Raw genomic sequence first — 20,777 nt, 5'->3', positions numbered from 1 at the left:
GCACCTCTTTTCACCCTCTGCCTGAAACGCTCTGTTTGAGCTTCTGTTACTTGGTGACATGTCCACGTTACGGAAGAAAGGGCGGGACTTCAAGCACGGCATTTCAGACAGCTCAGGAGCGTCTGTGTAACTTTGTAACAAAAAAACTACATAACGCACTAAAAGAAAAGAAAAAGCATGAAAGCACAATAGGTCCTCTTTAAATACTTGAAGCCCCCTGTGTTAACGGTAACCATGCCACTATGTGAAGGCATGTGTGCCCTGTTTGACTGAAAAAAGGAAGTGATCTTGCGAAAGGAAATCGTCATATAATCTCATGAACACAGATCACACTACATCCCACGCTGGTAGGCAGAAGCTCTGCAACCACACGGTCACAGGACCACAGCTGCACTGAAACCACACCCTCATGCAAGCGAAACAACACATAAGACACACGGGAAGCACACCAGCAACGTCATGGACTAAAAGAAAGAGTAAGTTCTTGATTTATCTGTTATTTTCTGAGCGACATGAGGATATAAATATATATTTTTAAGTGTCACTGGTCTTTACTTCATGGTAATTCCTTTCCAGCTAAGTGGATTACCTTAAAACGGCTCTGGTCTCTCTGATGAGCTCATTATGAAACACATCTGTGTTCATATCAGATAGTAAACTAGTGCTATGGATTCCTCTGTGGTATTTTATGCTGTGTTGGCTTGAGTAGTGATGGTCAATACATCCTTTTAAGCACTAAGGGCTCCAGTAACATACTCTATATTCCCTAGGGCGTGTCTCCTGCTATCCCCCACCATCGTTACGTTAAAGGAGCGTTTAAGAAGCATCTCTGCAGGACACTCCACTGTGTGCTGTTGTTATATTTTTGACTTGAAGATCCAGTTTTGAATCAAGAAGACAATCTGGAGCAGCAAGATTTACTTCTGGTGAGTTCAATTATAGTTTTGTTTAGGTTTAAATAAATCTGGTCCTGAAGAACATCTTCAAACATCTGTAACATCAGTCCTCTTTGTTTGAACATTTGTACAATCTCATAACATGCTGTTGTGATTTGTCATTATATATTTTGTACATTGTGAACATGTAGAGATTTAAAAAGATGCAGTGCACTGCTTGGTTTTGTTGTTGTTTTGTTTTATGAGATTTAATGAGGATATAGGAAAGAATGGTAGAGTAGTTTTCACCACTGGCACTGATTGTGTCTCTTCTTCTTTATTAATAATTGTACGTCTGCAGCATGGTGTGGAATTAGGTGCTTCGTATGCACACACACACGATTGAACAACAAAGGTTTTAAAATACTGTTTTGTCAATGAAAACAAATGTTTGATTCATTCAGATGTGATAAGACTAAATAATTGTTACTAATATATTTTCACAGTTTCATTGGGAAATCCACCTTTTTCTAAAAATAAGGCCTCCAGTAATTACTTCTCTGTTTTTCCATCCTTTGTTTCCTGCTGCGCTACATATTCCTCTTGTGATGTCTCACAGAGATTCTACTGAGTCACTAATTCCCCATTTCGTGAAAAAAGAGGAACAAGAAGCCACCAGAAATTAGGTTCCCATTATCTTTGACGGGATCATTTAGAAGAAAATATCATGTCGTGTCATTTTTAGCTGAACTATGCAGAATATTTTCACTCCGTTTACTCATTGATTCTGTTTCTGAATAAACCGCATACTGTATCTGATTTGATTATTCTGCAAAGCGTGCGAGTGCTGCTGGAAGTCTTCCTCTAAATACTCTCCTTTGTTAGTCACTGAGGCTGAGACATCACATGTCTGCGTGCCCTTGAAGGTCAGTGAGGTGATCCCCTGTGGTAAACATGTTTCAAACCCGGATGATACAAACACATGGTGACCCATTGACACAGTTGTGAGCAGCAGAATGATCTTTGATTGAGTAATTCCAGAGGCTAGAGAAGATAAACGATTTGTCAAGCATACTTAAGCTTAGTTAGTTACTTAGCTGATGTACTTCATTTCATGAAGTGAGAGAAAATCAGACATGCGCTACGTGGCTCCAAATTTGAACGGGTTTGGCAGCCCTTCCTTAGACATATTGAGACCTCGCAGCTTCTCCCTCCGCCTTCTTCCTGCTCAGCACATGACCAAGATGACCCATAAATGGCCCATTATCTTTATTTTTATTTTCTTGTTTTATTAATTTTGTTATGACTTTTGCTAGTAGTTAATATATATATGTTTTTGAATTATTATTCTTGTTTTCTTAATTATAATTTTTTGCGGATATTCCTGTATTTTGTGAGGATGCATATGTATTGATATTAGTGCTGTCAATCGATTAAAATATTTAATCACGATTAATTGCATGATTGTCCATAGTTAATCGCAGTTAAGAGCAGATTAATCCCGTTTTTTTTATCTGTTCAAAATGTACCTTAAAAGGAGGTTTGTCAAGTATTTAATACTTTTATCAACATGAGAGTGAGCAAATATGCTGCTTTATGCAAATGTATGTATATATTTATTATTGGAAATCAATTAACAACACAAAACAATGACAGATATTGTCCAGAAACCCTCACAGGTACTGCATTTAGCATTAAAATATGCTCAGATCATAACATGGCAAACTGCAGCCCAACAGGCAACAACAGCTGTCAGTGTGTCAGTGTGCTGACTTGACTATGACTTGCCCCAAACTGCATGTGATTATCATAAAGTGAGCATGTGTGTAAAGGGGAGACTCGTGGGTACCCAGAGAACCCATTTTCATTCACATATCTTGAGGTCAGAGGTCAAGGGACCCCTTTGAAAATGGCCATGCCAGTTTTTCCTTGCCAAAATTTAGCGTAAGTTTAGAGCATTATTTAGTCTCCTTCGTGACAAGCTAGTATGACATGGATGGTACCGATGGATTCCTGAGGTTTTTTCTGAGCCTGCCACAATCAAAAAAATTGCAAGTTGCATTAAAGAAGTTAGTGGCGTTAAAACTAATTTGCGTTAATGCGTTATCATGGCGTTAACTTTGACAGCCATAATTGATACTGTGTCATAAGTCCCTGCCCGATGTTATGTTGTGTAGGAGAAAATTCAGTTGGTTCATTCAGGTCTGGTTGTTGTCTGAATGATGTGCACTTGTGCTGCATGTCTCTGCAGACCACTGGAGCAAGAGGTGAAGATGGACAAGTCAGAGATGTTTGGCTTCTCGCTGGAGGCGGACGACAGGACGGAGGAGGAGAAAGCGAGGCAGAAGGGCGGTGTGGCTTCTACCCAGGGTTCGGGCCACGAGTCGCCCAAGGCCCCCATGGACACTGATTACCAGGAGGAAATGGAGGAGACCGGGCCTAAAATTAGATTCAATCTCAACTTTGACAAGTGAGCCTCACCATGTGAAGATAAAGTGATTTCTACCTTGTTTTAATACCCATTATAGCATGTGTGCTGTGTATTATCAAGCCCCACGCTGTTGATGAATGTGGAGTGTGGAGCTGCTTGACCTTCTGACCTACATGAATCTTTTGTAAACTGTAAAATGTGTTTTGTCAACAGAGGGATTCGAGGTGAGAAGGTTGACAAGAGAGACAGCAAGTCGTTTACCATCGATAGGTTGTTTGAAGCGGTGGCCAGCGGGGACGTCAGCAGGCTGGACAATCTGCATCTGTACCTGCACCAGAACATGAAGAAACTCTCCGACTCTCTGTGTGAGTGCGAGACCCATAATGCAACAGCTGCACCAAAACCGTAAAGCTTGAAACCTGTGCGTTATCTCCCTGAATGTGTGGTTACACCCGCAGATCAGTCCTACGGTAAAACCGCCTTGATGAAGGCTCTGCTGCACCTCAGGGACGGCAAGAACGAGACGGTGGAGCTGTTGATCGACATTTCAGAGAGGATGGGCGACCTTAAAGAGTTTGTGAACGCGGCCTACACCAACAGCTACTACGAAGGTAAACTGTGTGTGAAGCAGAACTGCTGAGAGAATAAACTTTGTGTCGTCCATCAAACAAAGACTATGTAAAGAATTATGACTGATTTTTTCCGATATGTATTGATGTGTGTCTCTGGCAGGCCAGACAGCTCTCTTTATAGCCATTGAGAGGAGGAGTATTTTCTACGTGAAGCTGCTGGTCAGTAAAGGAGCAGCCGTCGATGCCAAAGCCTGCGGAACATTCTTCCAACCACACGATGGCCCCAACTTCTACTTTGGTGAGTTCATGCTGCTGCAGGGAGGAGCGCCCTCCTCTGGAGCCTCACACAAAGATCATCTACTGACAACACGAGTCACATATTACCGCTTCTGTTACTGTCAGAGAGACTTTTCTATGTTTTCACAACATCTTGTGACAACAAGCGACATAAAGCAATACATTTTCATTATTTCTAAGTTGGGAATTTCCTAAAATTGCATTTCACTATTTCCTTTAAATTCTTACATTTAACTTAAAGGTGCTCATTACAGAATTCAGAGCATATCTATTGCCTCCTTACGGCTCTCGACATGGAGACAGCTAACAGTGCTGTGTTGTCCTCAGGTGAGCTGCCTCTGTCTCTGGCAGCCTGCACCAACCAGCCCGACTTGGTGGACTTCCTCATGCAGAACGAGTACCATCGAGCGGACGCTAAGATGACGGACTCTCACGGCAACACGGTGCTGCACGCCCTGGTGGTGGTGGCCGACAACTCTAAGGATAACACGGAGTTCATTACCAGCATGTACGATCGCATCCTCAAGACCACCGCCCAACTGCACCCCAAGCTGAAGCTGGAAGACATCGAGAACCACAAGGGGCTGACGCCTTTCAAGATGGCTGCCAAGACCGGCAAGATTGGGGTAAACATTACTGCAGAGTCACTACAGACACAGCGTACATCAGACCGGCAATACGTCATCCAGAGTAGGCTCTCATGACCACGCCCGCTTTTGGGGGAAAACAACCCTGTGTCCCTCATAGACGGTAACAGAGGAAACAGAAGATGTTGAAACATGTCTCCAAACTTCTACTTTAACAAACCGGTAATAGTAATAACACTATACTAAAGAGTTGCTGTGTAGTTGGTTGCACCAACAATAAATCCAAAACGCTGACGCTGGTATCGCGAATGCTCAGGTTCAGGCAAGGACGTAGAATAATTATTAGGTCCTCTAAAAACCCAATTTCAGTCTCGATGTTCTACTACTTGGATGAGTGTAATTGACTTTTCTTTCATTTGTCCGCAGCTTTTTTCACACATCCTGAAACGTGAATTCCACGACAGTAGCACCAAACATTTGTCCCGTAAATTCACTGAGTGGGTTTACGGGCCCGTCCACAGCTCCCTGTACGACCTGGCCTCGGTGGACTCGTACGAGGACAACTCAGTCATGGAGATACTGGTCTACGGCAGCGACACTCCTGTGAGTCCCAGCGTTATGAGAGCATTGTCAGAGCGGCTGCTGTCGTTATTCTGAGCTCACAACATGTTGTCTCCTCTCAGAACCGCCACGAGATGCTCCAGATGGAGCCTCTGAGCCGGCTGCTGGAGGAGAAGTGGAAGAGGTTTGCAGGTCGAATGTTTTTTCTCAACTTCCTGGTCTACCTCACGTACCTGATCATCTTCACCATCGTAGCCTACAATAAGAAAGCTGGACCGGTGAGCTGGCTGCTACAAACTGTGTAACTGATCTGTGTAATAACAGCCATCCCAGACAGACCTAGATCAGACCTGTGCTGATGCTGCTTTCGTTTCCTTTCTGCCCCACAGCCTCCATTTAAACTCGAACACACCAAAATGGATTACCTGTATGTTTCAGGCCAGCTAGTGACAGCGCTGGCAAACTGCTACTTCTTTCTCATAGGGGTATGTATGTGCTTACATGTTTTAAATTAACATCCAGTGGCTCATATCACCACGTTGTGGAAGTTAATCAAAAACCTAATGTGAATCCCTAGATCCTAGACATGAAGAGGAAACGGCCGAAGCTGCAGACGTTGCTGATTGATGGATATTATGAGATTCTTTTGTAAGTAGTAATGCTTATCTCTCAGATGTGATAAAAATGTAAAGGTACCCTGTGGAGTTTTTCTATTCACGTTCAGTGTTTTCACAGAAACAAAAGGAGCCCATTGGACTTGGAATCATTTTTAACTGGCAGCATCTGTGAATCATTTATACTGTAGTGGTTGGTGATTGTAACTGAAACTATACATACCCATGTATGCGGCTGTAGCTCCTCGGGTAGAGTGGTTGTCCTTTAACTGCAAGGTTGGTGGTTCCATCCACCAATCCTACACACTACACCTTTAAGGGTGTCCTGTAGAAGTTTGTTTTTGTACACATACTATGTAGTAAAACATCAGCCAAACCTCATTGTAGCTTTGTGTTTTACAGTACACATTTGCATTGTTATAATCACAAAGCTGTGCAGGATGGCTCACAGTGGCTTCTCTGCTGTTGCTAGTTTTGTGCAGGGCGTCCTGTTCCTGGTCACAGCCGGGCTGTATCTGTTCGGGAAGCACGAGTACCTCAACTTCCTGGTGCTGTGTCTGGCTCTCAGCTGGGTGAACGTACTCTACTTCTCCAGGGGCGACAGACACATGGGCATCTACAGCATCATGATACAGAAGGTAGTCCGCGCAGGTCACACACTGCACCACAAGTGAACACCACAGTGAACGATCCCTGAAGCCCTTTGTCTCTCTTCTTCTTTGTAGATGTTCCTCAGTGATATCCTGCGCTTTCTCCTCGTCTACGTCGTCTTCCTCTTTGGATTTTCAGCAGGTAGTCTTAGGCGGGGACTTCATTTAGGATCCTATTGTCAATATGAATGGAGGATGTACTGTATGTAATCTGTTTCCTTTGTCCTGTCAGCGGTGGTCACCCTGCTCATAGAGCCTCCTGTGAAGAACATCACTGTAATTAATCCTCCTAAGGGGCGGCTCTATGTTCCCATTGCCTCTGATGAGGAGTGTGTAAAACCCTCCTTCAGAAGCATCTCCTACACCACGCTGCAGCTCTTCAAGTTCACCATCGGCATGGGCGACATGGAGTTCACCCAGGACCACTATAGCACGGAGATCTTCTACGTGCTCCTCATCGCGTACATCATTCTCACCTACATCCTGCTGCTCAACATGCTCATCGCCCTCATGAACCGCACCGTGGACAGGACCACAGAGGAGAGCGCCAGCATCTGGAAGCTACAGGTGAGGCGTCCGGTGCCGGCTCTGTTGTCGGGGGAAAGTGTCTGTCCAAAGGCAGCCGTGATGTTGATGAAGTGTTGTGGCTGTTTTCAGAGGGCTATCACCATCCTGGATATGGAGAGAAGACTGCTTTGCTGTCTGAGGGGGAGGTTTCGCTGCGGGGAGGAGAAGAACCTCGGCACTGCTCTTGAAAAAGACTGCCGCCGGTGTTTCAGGTTTGCTCCTTTCAGTTCAGTGACAATAGAATCAGAGACTGATTACGTTTGGAGAGGCTCCATCAATAGCTGCATGTGAACGACCTGGATGACTTAGTCTCACATAGCCAGACCTCTCTCCACAGCGCTGTGTCAGTGCTAAAGAAAGGTCTAGCACCATACATGATCATTCTGGTATAGGGGTAATGCCCTATAGTATCTTTAAATTAATCACAATCGTATTGGGTGCAGATAGCGGAAGGGGAAGAGAATACTGGTTGAAATAGGCGGCCAATGGCAGGCTTACGGTCTACGTTCAGTATGTCAGACTATGGATAACATGACACACACAGACTTCCATCATAAATGTTCTTGCCCCATCATAGATAAGGACCCATCACTGTGTGGCAATGAGTTTGTGATAATGCGATTATTTATTGGTAATATGCACCACTAAAACACGCATAGGTTAAACCAGGGATGGCAATGTTGAACTGTCGGCCGGTCTACAACTTTGGTCCAAACCGAAATCTTATTATTGGATAGATTGACATGAAATTTGGTCCAGACCAGACATTCATCTTCCAACTCAGGGTGAATTATAATAACTTGATATATTAACTTTTCATCTACCGCCATCATAAGATCAAAATTTTGTTTTGCCGAAGCCTTTAAGTGGCTAAATGAGATTACTAAACGTCATCACGTCGACTCGTTCACCTTTACAGCCTCGTTGTGTATACTCACTCTCATGCGACCGTGGTGTAGTTCGTTTCTAGCCTAACGTTAGCTTTTCCAAGCAAATCCAATGGAAAAATCCCATTGGCTTTTTGTCCAGGGAACCAGAGCGATGCTAACTTCCTGGTTGGCCTACACAAATAAACATCATCCCTGCAGCACTCTATTAGCAAATGTTAGCATTCTAACATACTAAACTAAGATGGTGAACACTGCAAACCTTACACCATCAACATGTTATCATTGTTACTGTGAGCATGTTAACTTCAAGTGTAGAGGCGCTAGTTGGTTTCTGGGACCAAAACATAGTGAAGCCAACGTACAGTATGCAATCTGCCTTGTGCACTGTGTCCTGACAGGTACTTAAAGGCAACAGGATGCATGCTCAGTGCACACATATGGCTCCCTAGTAGATGAATGTAGGGCTGGTTGCTATGTTTATAATGGTTGAATAAATAGAAATACAAGTAGAGGCATATTTTGTGATTGGCTATGATATTCATATGTCTACTGCTCAGTTATTGTGTCCAGTATGCTGGATAAGACACTAAATCTGCACGTATGTCCAAAATGCAAGAGAGAGTTAGTACTGAAGTTGTTATTTGACCTACATTTTTGGCTGGTATGGTCAGCTTTTGGACTTGTTTGTGATTTTGTAACATATAGACAGGGTCTGCTATGTTACTAAATGTCTTTTACATGTCAAAAAAAAATCAATTGCACCAAAACTGTTCCACCTCAATAAAAATCAAGCAAGTTATAATAATAACGGATAACGGTTTTAGGCTTGAAGATTTAACAAAAGCTGCAGCTGTGTGAGCGGGATCGATTGATGCGCAGCACACTGTGCTCTTCACTAATTTGCCTCCTCTGACAGCTGATTGATGCATCACACTGCAGACAGTAATTGGAGCATGTGTCCTCTTGTCGTCTCAGAGTGGAGGAAGTCAACTGGAACAAATGGAACATCAACCTGGGCAAAATCAATGAGGATCCTGGGTGCTGGATTCGCGGCCAACACTCTGCCTCGAGCCCCCCGCCGAACAGACCAAACAGAGGTGCAGAAACATGAATGTTTTTAGATCAGATGATGCCTTTTTAAGCATTTCTCTGTGACAGGAAAGCAGTCCATGTGGAGTTACATTTCCTCCTTTATCCACAGGGAGGAGCTGGAGAAGCTGGCGGCAGCAGACACATCAGTCCACAGAGATGAGTCTTCTGAGCCCCACGCACGTCTAAAGAGACAACAGAGAGCTTCACTGTGGCTGCTCAGCCTGACTGACCCCGAGCATCGAGGCATTCAGACCTAAAGACAGTCTTCAGTTTCAGTTCCCCAAGAAGTGTAACTGTCAGATGTGTGAACTGCCTTTCTGACTGACTGATACTCCCTCATGTCAACTTGCTTTTAAACTTAGTCCTTGAGGCAGTATTTCACTGAGACGAGCAGTGATGAGGAATATATTGTAGACATTTGTTCATCTGACTGACATAAAGGTGTAAAATAAAATTTATTGAAGCTGCATCAAGTGAGAATCTTAAAGGGGAACACCACCTAAATTATGAATTACATTATTATTATTTATTGGTCTAAGAAAGTGAATTCAATATTTGTGAACATGAGCTTCTCTCTCTCAAAGCCAGAAACTAGAGAAGTAAGTCTCAAACTTGTGACGTCATAGGGTATAAAGTCTGGAGCTGCTCCATAGACAATGAATGGAAGACCAACAGAGTGTTTGTTTTCTTTCTTTTTTCATACCCAAATGAGCTTTATTCTATTTTAGTGTTCTCAGTTGTGAAACAGAAAATGTTCCCATATACTGAGAACATTCGCCTGGGTGCTCTCAGTGTCATCTAGAACATCTCTCCCAATTCATTGTCTATGGAGCAGCTCCATTGACTTATAAGAAGTGCACAGTGTCACTAGTCATGTCGAGATGAAGCTTCACGAAGCACTGAAGCTCTCCAGCAAATTGGTTCGCAAAAGCTTTCATTTCATGAGGCTTCATCTGGGCTTCATGTGCACACGAAACCACCTATTGGACAAAGAGGGTACAACTGGCATATATTACAGATGTGTGGCAGGGGTTTAACCGGGCAGAAGGCAGTAAATACAAGCCTCGATACACGCTTCACAGAAAACTTCCTGGATTACTCGACACACGTTCCGAAGCCTCGGCACAGCACGCAACATCACTAGTGATCACCGTGATGTCACCGATTGGTTTGATTTGAAGCCTCGAGTTTGGCATTTTTTCGCCGTCGCTCGCCATCTTTGTTTTTGCCCGTTGCCATCTTCTTTGCCACCATAAGTGACACCAGAGGGTGCAGCTAAGTACAGTACAGGACTGGACAACGCCGTGGTAGTGACTTGTCAATCACAAGGTAGCCACGCCCTAAAGCATCTCCTTGCTTTATGGTCTATTTGACTCTAAATGGGACCATCATTTACTAAATGAACATCATGGTGTATTGAAGAAGACTTGAAACTAGCGATTAAGACCATAAACTCATGTTTACAATGTTTATTGAGGTAATAAATCCATTTTCAGCTCATTTTCTCATAGACTTCTATAGCAGATTCGCCCCCTGCTGGCTGTTGGAAAGAAGTTTAAGGCACTTGCGCATCGGCTTCACTTTTCAGACCCCGGAGGTGCCCACTGAGCTGTTTATACCCCATGACATCACAAGATTGAGATTTAGCACTCTAGTTTATAGATTTAGGAGAGAGTTGTTCATATTTAGTAGTATTTTTGGACTTTCTTAGGCCATAGGATTTACATATATGAATTCTGAAAGTGGGTGTAGTTCCCCTTTAATTACCAAGTCATACATTTTAAACATGTAATCCAAAGCTTCTGCACATGCTGTTTCTACCCGCACCTGAACAGGATGCACATCCTCTCTGCACAAAGGCCACAACCTGCCGGCACCTCTGACATCGCTCAAAATCCTTCATGGGGTAATACTGATTACGAAGGTGCTGATCCTGCCCCCCCGCCGTGTGCCCTTTATACGAGTCCCATTTTCATCACAGCCAGACAAGCTAAATCTACTGCAGCCAGATAGTCCTGTGGATTTTCACAGCTTGCTTTGTCTACTCTACTTCCCTTTTCTATTTGGCAGAGGCAGGCTCTGATAAATGGCATGAAAGCACAGCAATTGGTGCAACAATCGCCACCTTCAGCACTAGCTGTCTCGGTTACAAATTATATGTGGTTTTCGGCGGGCCTTTTGAACCGTTCCGCCACTTGTAACGCTGATTATGCAAGACGCAAATCTGTGAGTAGTAACCTACCTGAACAGTCAGACAGCATGAGCTCAGGCAGCATGAAGGGGAGTGGGAGAAAAGTGCACACCTGTTGTCAGCGTCGGTTTAAATCAGCGTTGCAGACGATCCACACTACGGTTCAGACACATTTCAAAGCATAAATTAGAACTTTATTTTATTATTACAATATTACAAAAAGAGTAGCACAACTCTCACGCTCTCGCCTCTTATCTGTCGTACAGAATGACACAAAAGAAAGGCTTGTGGACCTTCTTCCATTTCACAGCAATAGTACAAGAAACAAAAGAAGAAATTTAAATAACAAGCAAATCAAGTATTATAAATAGTCACAACTGCAAACTGATAGCTTTGAAACTTGGGGGGGAAAAAATGTTACAGCTCAGTAACTACACATTGCTAAAATATATAATTACAAAATATTACTCCTTTTTCTTGCTTTCCATAATAAAGAATCTCTAAAGGAATTGTTGTCTATTCAACAAAACTTCAATAAAATAAAAAAGACAAGAAAGAAAGAAAAAAATTGCTGTTTCTGCGTTTCCTTATCGTCTTCTTTCTCCTTATTATTTGGGGTTTTCATTAAAACCATGCTCGTTTTCAAGGGAAGTCCAAGGACCAAACACTTAAGGCTTTTTAAGGGCTGTTAGGGAGTTAGGTGAACAAAACGTGGGCGTCATTGTGTTTATGCACACACACTCTCTTTCTCAAACACACACACACCCTTAACTCTACCCACATCAGCAGGCAAACATTCACACACAATCGTTAAAGTTACAGTAGTCTAGTAGGTAAGCCAGTGTACAATAAAATAAACAATGCATTTGCTGTTTCACAACTCAAAAAGTCAGTTTTGTTTACCTCCGAGTGATCTTGCAAGTGATCAATTTGGTCTTTTTCCAAGCAGACTTCACATCAGAATCAGTAGCAACTACACGTAACTTAATTCACTTAAGTTCCTGCTATCGGGATCAAAACTCTGGTGACTCGTAGTTCGATTCTGCGTGACGTTATAGTGACGCTATTATTTCTTCTACTCCAGAGTTTTGACTAACCTATCCCCTTCAACAACTGCAATGCAAATAATCTCAACATTCAAGTAATACATTTTGTCATGGTTACAAAGGAAAAAGGAAACAAAACACAAAATGGCACATCTTCATAACAGCGTGTCCTTGTTAGCATGACTTTGGCCATTTTAAAAGGAACAGTGTGTAACATTTCGGGGTGATCTATTAGCAGAAATGGAATATAATATTCATAACTATGTTTTCATTAGGGTTCTCAGCTTCACAGGGTCCGCCATGTTTCTACGGTAGCCCAGAACGGACAAACCAAACACTGGCTCTAGACAGAGCCTTTTGCGTTATTATGTTACCTGAAGGCCACCGTAGTTCTCCGACACGCTTGTGAAACTGGTTACGTGCGGAGTGCAAAACCGTGGTACCGCCAGCCGCCGTCTGACTTCCGTTGCTCCTAAAGTAGTGTTATTATGGTAAAGATGGCCTCTGAGAGAGGTGAATGGCGTTACAGCTGTTTTGCACTCAGCGGCTCACGTTACCGCTTGCAAAGGGAGGAGTGAGCGGAGGGGTACTCAGTTGGTTGCAATCTGCAACCACACCACTAGATGCCGCCAAATCCTACACACTGTCCCTTCAAGGTATGAGAGTTAATCTTTCATGACTTTTTTTCTGCACTAAACATTTCACAATCTCGTTGCCAAACCTTCCTGGCATTGACAAAAAGGTTTTTTTTTAAACACCTGAAGTAATTGCAGCATTTTCAGCAGGAACAGAGCGTCGCCTTTTCAACATATTTGTTCCCTGCTGGATCTCGACTATGTACAAACAACCTGATTACATGCTTCCTTGACTGACAGAGAGGAACCAATCTTGAAAAGTCCTATTATACAAATAAATAATTACATTTAAAAAGAATAAAAACCTATGTGTGCATACCGCAAGCTTTGCTAGCTGTACTTCGTAGTCGACAGTGTCTGGTGGCTTTGCAATGAAACAAGATTATTACTCTTCTGTCCTCATAAATGATTGTGTTTAATCTTGAAATTACTGTGAGATCGGAGCGTTGACACCAAAAGGAAAATTGGTCTAATAAAACTAGTCTGAGCCGAAAAATTCCTGACATGACCCTGTTAAAAACCAGCAGTTTTTCTGTGAGGGATCTATCAGTTTCTCTTCTTTCTTACATGCATAAGAAAACATTACCGGTAGGTCTGAAGTAGAAATAACACAGGATCTGTTGAGATCCAGGCACACAGATAGTACAATAGAGGAAGGAGGGAATGACACACACACAGTACAGATGTGTACACACACGCACATGAGAAAGTTCCCTAAAGTGCCAGGTAAAAGCACTCATTAACAAAAATAAAATAGCAATTGATCACTTGCAAGATTTATAAAGAAAAAAAAAAAAAAAGAACAAAAAACTACCGTTCTTCATTAAATATATTAATTTACCCTCTTTAACATTAGCGGTCATTTGTTTAAGTTTATTCATGTGTTTCCTTTCTTAAGACTAAACAAAGGGGTTTTTGATAACTGTTGTGTAGACAAGGCCATAGCTTATCTGTACCCTGGGTGCTGGATGAGAGCGGTTCTGCCATCCCCGACCTCTGGACCTACCCTGCTCAGAGGAGGCCTGTGCATCTTGCCCATCAACCCTAGATTCTGATCGTGGAAGTAGGGCGTCTGGAAGTCCCCACCCAAGTAATCTGCCGTTTGCATCAGATTAGTCTGGGCGGAGGAGGAGGAGGAGGTGGAGGAGCTCGTTCCTAGCCTGTAATGGGGAGCCCCGGGGGGCCCACAGTCTAATGCGGTGCACCCCCCGGGGCCCGCACCGTGGAATGGCATGGCTATGTCCTGAGACCCGGAGCTGTCACTGTTGGGTGTGGGGAGGATGCTGCTGTTCCAAATGTGGGACTGGAAGTAGTGACCATTAGTGTAGTGGGCCATGTGGCCGGGCATGCCGTTGTTGACGGGGGGAGAGGGGGTGGGCCTCTCTACGGGAGGTTTCAGTGTGTAAGGCTGACCCACGCACACATCTGCAGGGTAGCCCATGCCCTTAAAATGGAAGGCGGGGTCCCTGGAAGGCTGCTTGCAGAGGTGGGTCCCACCGTTCTGAATGTGTGGCATGTGAGCCAACTGGTGCTGATTCCAAGAGCGCATCTTCTGCTGCTGCTGTGCGTTGTGTTGTAGCTGTTGATGCTGCTGATTCTGTTGTTGATGCAGATGCTGCTGCTGCTGCAGGTGGTGCTGCTGCTGCTGCTGCTGCTGCTTGAGATCAGTGTGGTTGGAAGGCAAGTGGTTCATAATAGCCACGCTGTGTGGGGGGTGAGCTCCCACTTTCTCTTGAGCGCCTATAATGCAGTTGGGTGGGGGATAGCCAGGGGTGGCGGGGTTACTGTGCATGGACACCCTGGAGCAGGCGCTGATGAGCAGGTTGCGACTGATGGGGCTGGGGTTGGCGATCTGGCCCTCGCACATGGAGGTGGCTCCTGCGCCTTGGGCCCGAGCTTGGCAGAACTGGTTGATCTGGTGCACGATGGTGCTCAGGTCAGCCTGGCGGCCCTGGTGCAGCCCGGCGGCCATGGAGAGTGGAATGGTTGAGGTAGAGACGGTAACATTAGGCGGCGCGTCGCCATCTGGCAGCTTCCTGCCCCCCTGCAGGCCAGGTGGCGGCTGCTGCTGGAGGTGCTGCTGCTGAAGCATGACGGTAGGGGGCCCCTGCGGGTGGCTGAGGGCTGGGTGCTGAGACAGAGTCTGGAGTCTGGGTTGGCCCTGAGGGTGCTGGGCCATGGGGGGAGGGTGTCTGAGGCTCTGGGTGTGGCCCTGCTGCTGAGAGAGCGGCATCTGTAGAGTCTGAGGTGTGTCCTGTGGTTGAAGGGGTAAGCTCTGCTGCAGCCGGGTGAGGTTCGGCAGAGGTGGGTGGTGGTTTAAAGTGCTGGTCGAAGCCACTTGGTAGGATCCGGCGGGGGGGTTCATGATGACTTCAGGGTGCATGCGAGCCCGGCTGCCGTCAAAATCTTTCAGGATGCCTTTGACCGTGGGCACCTTGATGACGGCGAGGAGGCCCGTCTTGGCACTGCCCTGAGAGGAAGGGTAAGGGCTGTAGCGCTGGCCCGACGTATCCAGCCCGTTGACGGTACGGCGCACGTGGTTTCGCTGGGGGACCTTGACGCTGTTGGGGAAGATCTTGATGGTGAGGGGGTTGTTGGCAACCTTCTTAGCAAATGCGTCCAATTCTGCAGGGGTTGGAAACGGAGCGGATCTCATCCTTTGTGTGGTGTCCCCTGGGGTGGAGGAAAGGACGGGTCAGAGGTGAGACAGAGAGAGAAAGCAGGAAGAAGAGAATTGGGGTGGGGGGGGACGAAGAGAGAGGCACAATGAGAGAGATAACTTAATCCAGGTAGAGATGTATATGGCACAAAAGAGCAAATCAGTTGTAATCTGAGCGGCTGAGAGGAACCCGATTTGGACAGCGCTCTCATATTCCATCACGGTTTTCCCCCTAAAACCCTCACAGCTCCGGTCTCATGAGGACAAAGAGAGATTTCCAATCTCATTCTCAGCTGAATTATTGCGGCCAACACATTCCCAGTCTGAAATCCAATTTTGCGGTGGTGTCTGTGACTTTGAGGTCAGGAGCTTTTAGTGGCCTTAATTGACGCAGCATCCGGCGGGCGAACAATAAGTATGCATCTGAGGGGGGGTGCTGCGCTGCATGCTACTGAATCACAAACTAAACAAAGAGTCGAGCGAGGCAGCGACAGTCCCCCGTGGCTGCTTTGGGGAGAAGGAAAGAAAGAGATCGACGCGGAGAGCAGAGCTCCATGACAGCAGACAAGTAATCAGACACAGCAGCAGCAGCAGCGGCGTCTCTGATCTGCGGGAACACCTCCCAGGCCTTCAGCTCGCAGACATTCGTTACACCTGCTAAGCGCCGCGGCTAAATTTAACAATGCCGAGGTGACAATGCGAACACGATTACGTGTTTGTGCATGTGTGAGTGCGAGTTTCGTTTATGAGCCTGTTTAAAAAATGTGCGACAGGATCCTGCAGGTGTTGGCTAATGTGTCAGTGTCTCGGTACATAATGGGCGCGATTGCATGTTTCGATTTAACGCAGTGTGATCTCTTTCGCTTTCTTCACTTACACAATAAAAGTCAGGGATAATCGTTTTAGAGAATGGCAGGCTTTTCTGTCTCACTGTCCCCGTCAACTCAGCCCCGCCAGTCTGACCTACTTACACCACAGTTTTCTGACTGATGGACACGAGTGGAGCTGATCTATGAAAAGGAAAACTAGTCTACATTTAATTCACTTTCATTATTGTTTGAGGAGGGGACTTTGCGTAAAATAGATGTCACCATTACAGCATACAGGCTGCTCCTCTCTGTTGTTGAGTGAGCAGTAATTTGAAATGTCTGAATTGCTGGCAGAGGCCTGTGGTTTCATGCGGCCGTGGCCGTCATGCTCAGTCTCGCAGCGGGCAGCCCGGGCTTGAGGGATGAGGCACAGAGCTGAACCGCGAGCTCTGACACGGCGGCACCGAGAGTCGTGCCAACTGGCTAATTAATTCCCGCTTTATTTGTGAACAGGAAACAATGGGCAGCAATGTGCGGGGCCGGTATGGGGCGGCACACAGGGGGCCGCTGTGTGACCGAGTGCTCAGCCTGCTGATGGCAGCCTCATTAATGCGGGGGTCTGGGCCAAGGAGCTGGAGCTCAACACCCGCCATCACTGAGGCCTAATGTCTGCTCCTGAATAAATGCCAGGGTAAGCAAACACAGATAAATGAGCGCTTAGACACAAGCTGCTGAGGATGGACTTCACCTGTCAAACACAGGTAATGGTCGGTTTCCTATAGCGACACAGAAACAGACTGAATAAATACAACAGATTACATTTAGTACGCAATACACACCATTTTAAGCAATAAAACGACACTTTGATAAAGAACTTGTTTGCTATCAGTATTCAAGATATATGGAGAGCTTGTGAGATTCTGGCACAGCCTCCTTTGACTGCAGCTGTTGTCAAAACCTCATGTCAATGTAGCTTTAGAAAGGGTTGTACGTAGGTGGGAAGAGAGAACCATCAGCTGTTGCAATGAATAAAACATCTTTTATCATTTCATGGGAATAAGATTCTTCTGGATGAAACCAGGATTGTGGACAGCATGATTGAATGTTAAAGACCACAGTAAGTTTAAGTGTAACATCATCTTTCAGGGTTTTGCTCTGTGTTCAGAGAGGAGCAGATAAGCTGCATGGGGATATAAGGGTACATACTAAGCCAGCGTGGAAAGGTGAAGTGGGGTAATTAATACAAGCAGCGTGCAAGACTGATCAAAGCAGTCACACGTAAAGAGCTTTAACAGAGACAACAACTTTTTGTTTCTGTATAGGTTTCTAATCGGGGTCAGACAATTAAAGAGGACCTATGGTGCTTTTTCCCTTTCCTTTAGTTTTTTGTGCTTGTAAAAGGTCTGCAAAGTCACAAAGCCCAAAGTCCCCACCAAAGGGAGAAACACTGCTCCTGAACTGCCTGAAACGCCTTGCTTGAAGTCCCACCTCTTCTTCTGTAACGTGGTGATGTCACCAAGTAACACATTCGCATAATACCTGCCTAGCATCTGCCTGACCTCTGACCTCCAGATATGTGAATGAAAATGGGTTCTGTGGGTACCCACGAGTCTCCCCTTTACAGACATGCCCACTTTATGATAATCACATGCAGTTTGGGGCAAGTCATAGTCAAGTCAGCACACTGACACACTGACAGCTGTTGTTGCCTGTTGGGCTGCAGTTTGCCATGTTATGATTTGAGCATATTTTTTATGCTAAATGCAGTACCTGTGAGGGTTTCTGGACAATATTAGTCATCGTTTTGTGTTGTTAATTGATTTAATAATAAATACATACATACATTTGCATAAAGCAGCATATTTGCCCACTCCCATGTTGATAAGAGTATTAAATACTTGACAAATCTCCCTTTAAGGGACATTTTTAATTTCAACAATTAAAATATGTGCAATTAATCGTGATTAATCATGCAATTAAATATTTTAATCGATTGACAGCTCTAAATATAATACCTGAAATGAATGCTAAATAAATATAAATATGTGTATAGTTTTATATTTGTATTTAGGGGAATTAAACAATGTTGGAACTATAGCTTTCACTCGCTTTTCGATTGAGAAATACAGCGGGACTGTCTGCAGCGAGCGTGTAACTGTGTACAGTTTGCCACTGGCACTTGTGTAATGAGTTTTATACTTAAGTTGTAAGACTCAGGCGAGTAGCAAAGAAAGCAATGTCAATGTCTGGAAACTGACCAACCAATTAAATTGGAAAAGGGATTATACATTGTTAACAAAGGCAGGCATTTTGAGATTAAAAAAAAAACTCAAATCAGAATGAAGGGTTTAACAGAACTGCTGTAAAATGTGTAGTGAAATCGGTAAATTGCTGTTTAGAGTAGTTCTCCCAAACAGGGGATAAAAATCGACCCCTTGCTGTTTACAACTGTTTAAGGGTTCTGGCAGCTGTTGATTATGTGTTCTAGTAAGCAAGTGTTCCTTATTAGCATTTCAACCTTAACCTGAAACCTGGATTAGCTGAGCAGCTAAAAGTATCAAGGGAGGGTTAATGAGGATGTGAGTGAAGTTTGTAGGCGGCTGCTGGTGGCTGCGAGCGTATCATCTCTCAGATCTCCAACTAAGCACGTTCCCAAGGAGGGAACAGGGGAAAGAGGCCAGTCTGGCCATGCGTTAATTACCCCGCTGCTAGCAAGCTAGCTGGAACACAAGTGCACAGTCAGCAGGCGCTAATTAGGGTTTCTTTTATTCTAACTACTGTTTTTATTGAACAAGGTTTAAGCAGCAGGAGGGCGGCGGCTCATGCTGCTGCAAATTGCGATTTCTTTTTTTTTTTGCAATAGAACAGGAAATTAGGTCTGAAGCATCAAATTAGACATTTGGTTTCCCGCATGAGGCCACCTCCTTACATTTTTAAAATTGAGCCTCCCATGATGATAGTTCAAGACGGCGAGGCCTTTGAAAAATGAAAATTATTATAAGGAGAGGAAGAAAAAGATGGTTGCCTTTGATCTCAGTCGGGATTGAGATGTGAAAAATCAGCCAAGTGGCCCAGCTGTACTCTCTGTTTGTTCTGCCTGTGAGAACTGAAGACCAAAGGGCCACTTGGTGGTGCTTGAGTCACCCTTGCCTGGAGTATGAGCCGCTTTCTTTGTGACCCACTGTCTCTATGCGTACCTAATCTACTCCTCCGACAGCCTTTACATTTCATGCTAACAGTCAATCCCTGATGATAAATACTGCAGCTGCTCTGGCCTTGCCTCTGATGGCGACCTGCAAGCTCGTAACTTTAAATGCCTCTGCACAGATTCACCTGCAGGAGAGGAGGCAGTGCACGGCGAGCCTGGCGACCTGGAGCTCTTGGTGGGAGGGGAAAGTGTCAAAGACAAAATTCTATAACATAAGACTCAGCATCAGAGTGCACTGAGGAGCTAAAATAAAAAAAAAATAGTGCTCAAGGATAGACAAATTGGAGTTCATTATGTAAACTCTCCATCTGAGCGTTTTTTTTTTTCTGTGGAAACTTGTCAGAGTACTGAATAAAGATTTCAACTAGTCTATGAATTTCACCCCTTAAAGCAGCCAAGCACACCTCTCATGGAGTTAAGCTGTCAAATTATGCTCCACGCTGGGTAAACGATGGGGCTCTGCGGAGACGAGGAGTCCCGTGGACAGCCAGGAGGGAGACGGCAGAGTGTTATTTGAGGGTTTAGGCCTGATTCCGGCTGTGTGTGTGGCAGCATGCGGGGAACTCAGAACACAACAACGGCAACAAACTGTGGACATCCAGAAGGCGATCTACAGCAGTGACTCTCAAAGTGGGGTCCGGGGACCCTCAGGGGTCCGTGGCAATCTGTCAGGGTCCGCGTATCAATAAAAAGCACATATCTACAGATGGGGACCATTTGCGCCAATTAAACAAGCATATTGGGTCCATTACTTCCATCCTAGTTAGCTTTGGGCAAATAGAAACTCATGAATCAGTTCCTGCTTGGCTTAGCTTATAAACTAGCTAGCTGGCGAGCATGAAGAAATATTTGAGTCAGTCCACATCGTCAACTGACGCTAAGCCCAAACTAGCTAAATTTAGAAAATATGACGACAGTTATATCGGGCTAAAGCGACGGGAGTATAAAATGCGTCATGTGTCTTCGGGCGCCGGCGATCGAAGCCATGAAGCGGGCCAAGCTAAAGTGACATCTGATTACAAAGCAGGAATATCAGGGCAAAACAAAGCGGTATTAACATGATTCAAATAGAAATGTGTTTCTGTTTATCACT

General features: G+C 44.8%; 2 protein-coding genes and 1 long non-coding RNA gene across 8 annotated transcripts in view; 1 reads left to right on the top strand and 2 right to left on the bottom strand.

Moving 5' to 3' along the window:
* Positions 1-324: 324 nt before the first annotated feature.
* trpv1 (transient receptor potential cation channel, subfamily V, member 1) lies at positions 325-11,895 on the top strand. 2 transcript variants are annotated; one of them, XM_074611723.1, is made up of 19 exons: positions 335-476; positions 771-926; positions 3,127-3,345; positions 3,520-3,671; positions 3,765-3,917; positions 4,039-4,176; positions 4,503-4,801; positions 5,189-5,365; positions 5,446-5,601; positions 5,713-5,808; positions 5,901-5,971; positions 6,410-6,575; positions 6,663-6,729; positions 6,820-7,154; positions 7,245-7,366; positions 9,020-9,141; positions 9,246-9,780; positions 9,972-10,702; positions 10,746-11,895. In XM_074611723.1, exons 3-17 carry the CDS (start codon positions 3,149-3,151, stop codon positions 9,320-9,322), a joined length of 2,328 nt encoding a protein of 775 aa, XP_074467824.1. In that variant the 5' UTR covers positions 335-476; positions 771-926; positions 3,127-3,148; the 3' UTR covers positions 9,323-9,780; positions 9,972-10,702; positions 10,746-11,895. The 2 variants fall into 2 exon arrangements, with proteins under 2 accessions (XP_074467823.1, XP_074467824.1); XM_074611722.1 differs by having other exon boundaries at positions 325-476; positions 9,246-10,702.
* A 484-nt stretch (positions 11,896-12,379) lies between these two features.
* On the bottom strand, positions 12,380-12,742 carry LOC141753251 (uncharacterized). Its single transcript, XR_012590418.1, has 2 exons — positions 12,635-12,742; positions 12,380-12,601 (listed from the first exon to the last, which is right to left on the bottom strand). It is a non-coding gene; the product is annotated as an uncharacterized LOC141753251 (long non-coding RNA).
* A 296-nt stretch (positions 12,743-13,038) lies between these two features.
* Positions 13,039-20,777, bottom strand: part of fam222ba (family with sequence similarity 222 member Ba) — a 34,540-nt gene continuing 26,801 nt past the window's right edge. For 3 of the 5 annotated variants that reach the window (XM_074611725.1, XM_074611727.1, XM_074611726.1), the window contains exon 3: positions 13,812-15,681. In XM_074611725.1, the coding sequence (XP_074467826.1) occupies positions 13,955-15,681 (1,727 nt within the window). In that variant the 3' untranslated portion in view covers positions 13,812-13,954. Of the gene's footprint in view, positions 15,682-20,777 lie in introns of all 5 variants that reach the window. The other 2 variants (XM_074611728.1, XM_074611724.1) reach the window with 2 other exon arrangements.

Source organism: Sebastes fasciatus, chromosome 16 (assembly GCF_043250625.1).
Source record: "Sebastes fasciatus isolate fSebFas1 chromosome 16, fSebFas1.pri, whole genome shotgun sequence".
Taxonomy (NCBI): Eukaryota; Metazoa; Chordata; class Actinopteri; order Perciformes; family Sebastidae; genus Sebastes; species Sebastes fasciatus.
The sequence above is the reverse complement of the archived record's forward strand: the minus strand, read 5'-3'. Positions and strand labels throughout refer to the sequence as shown.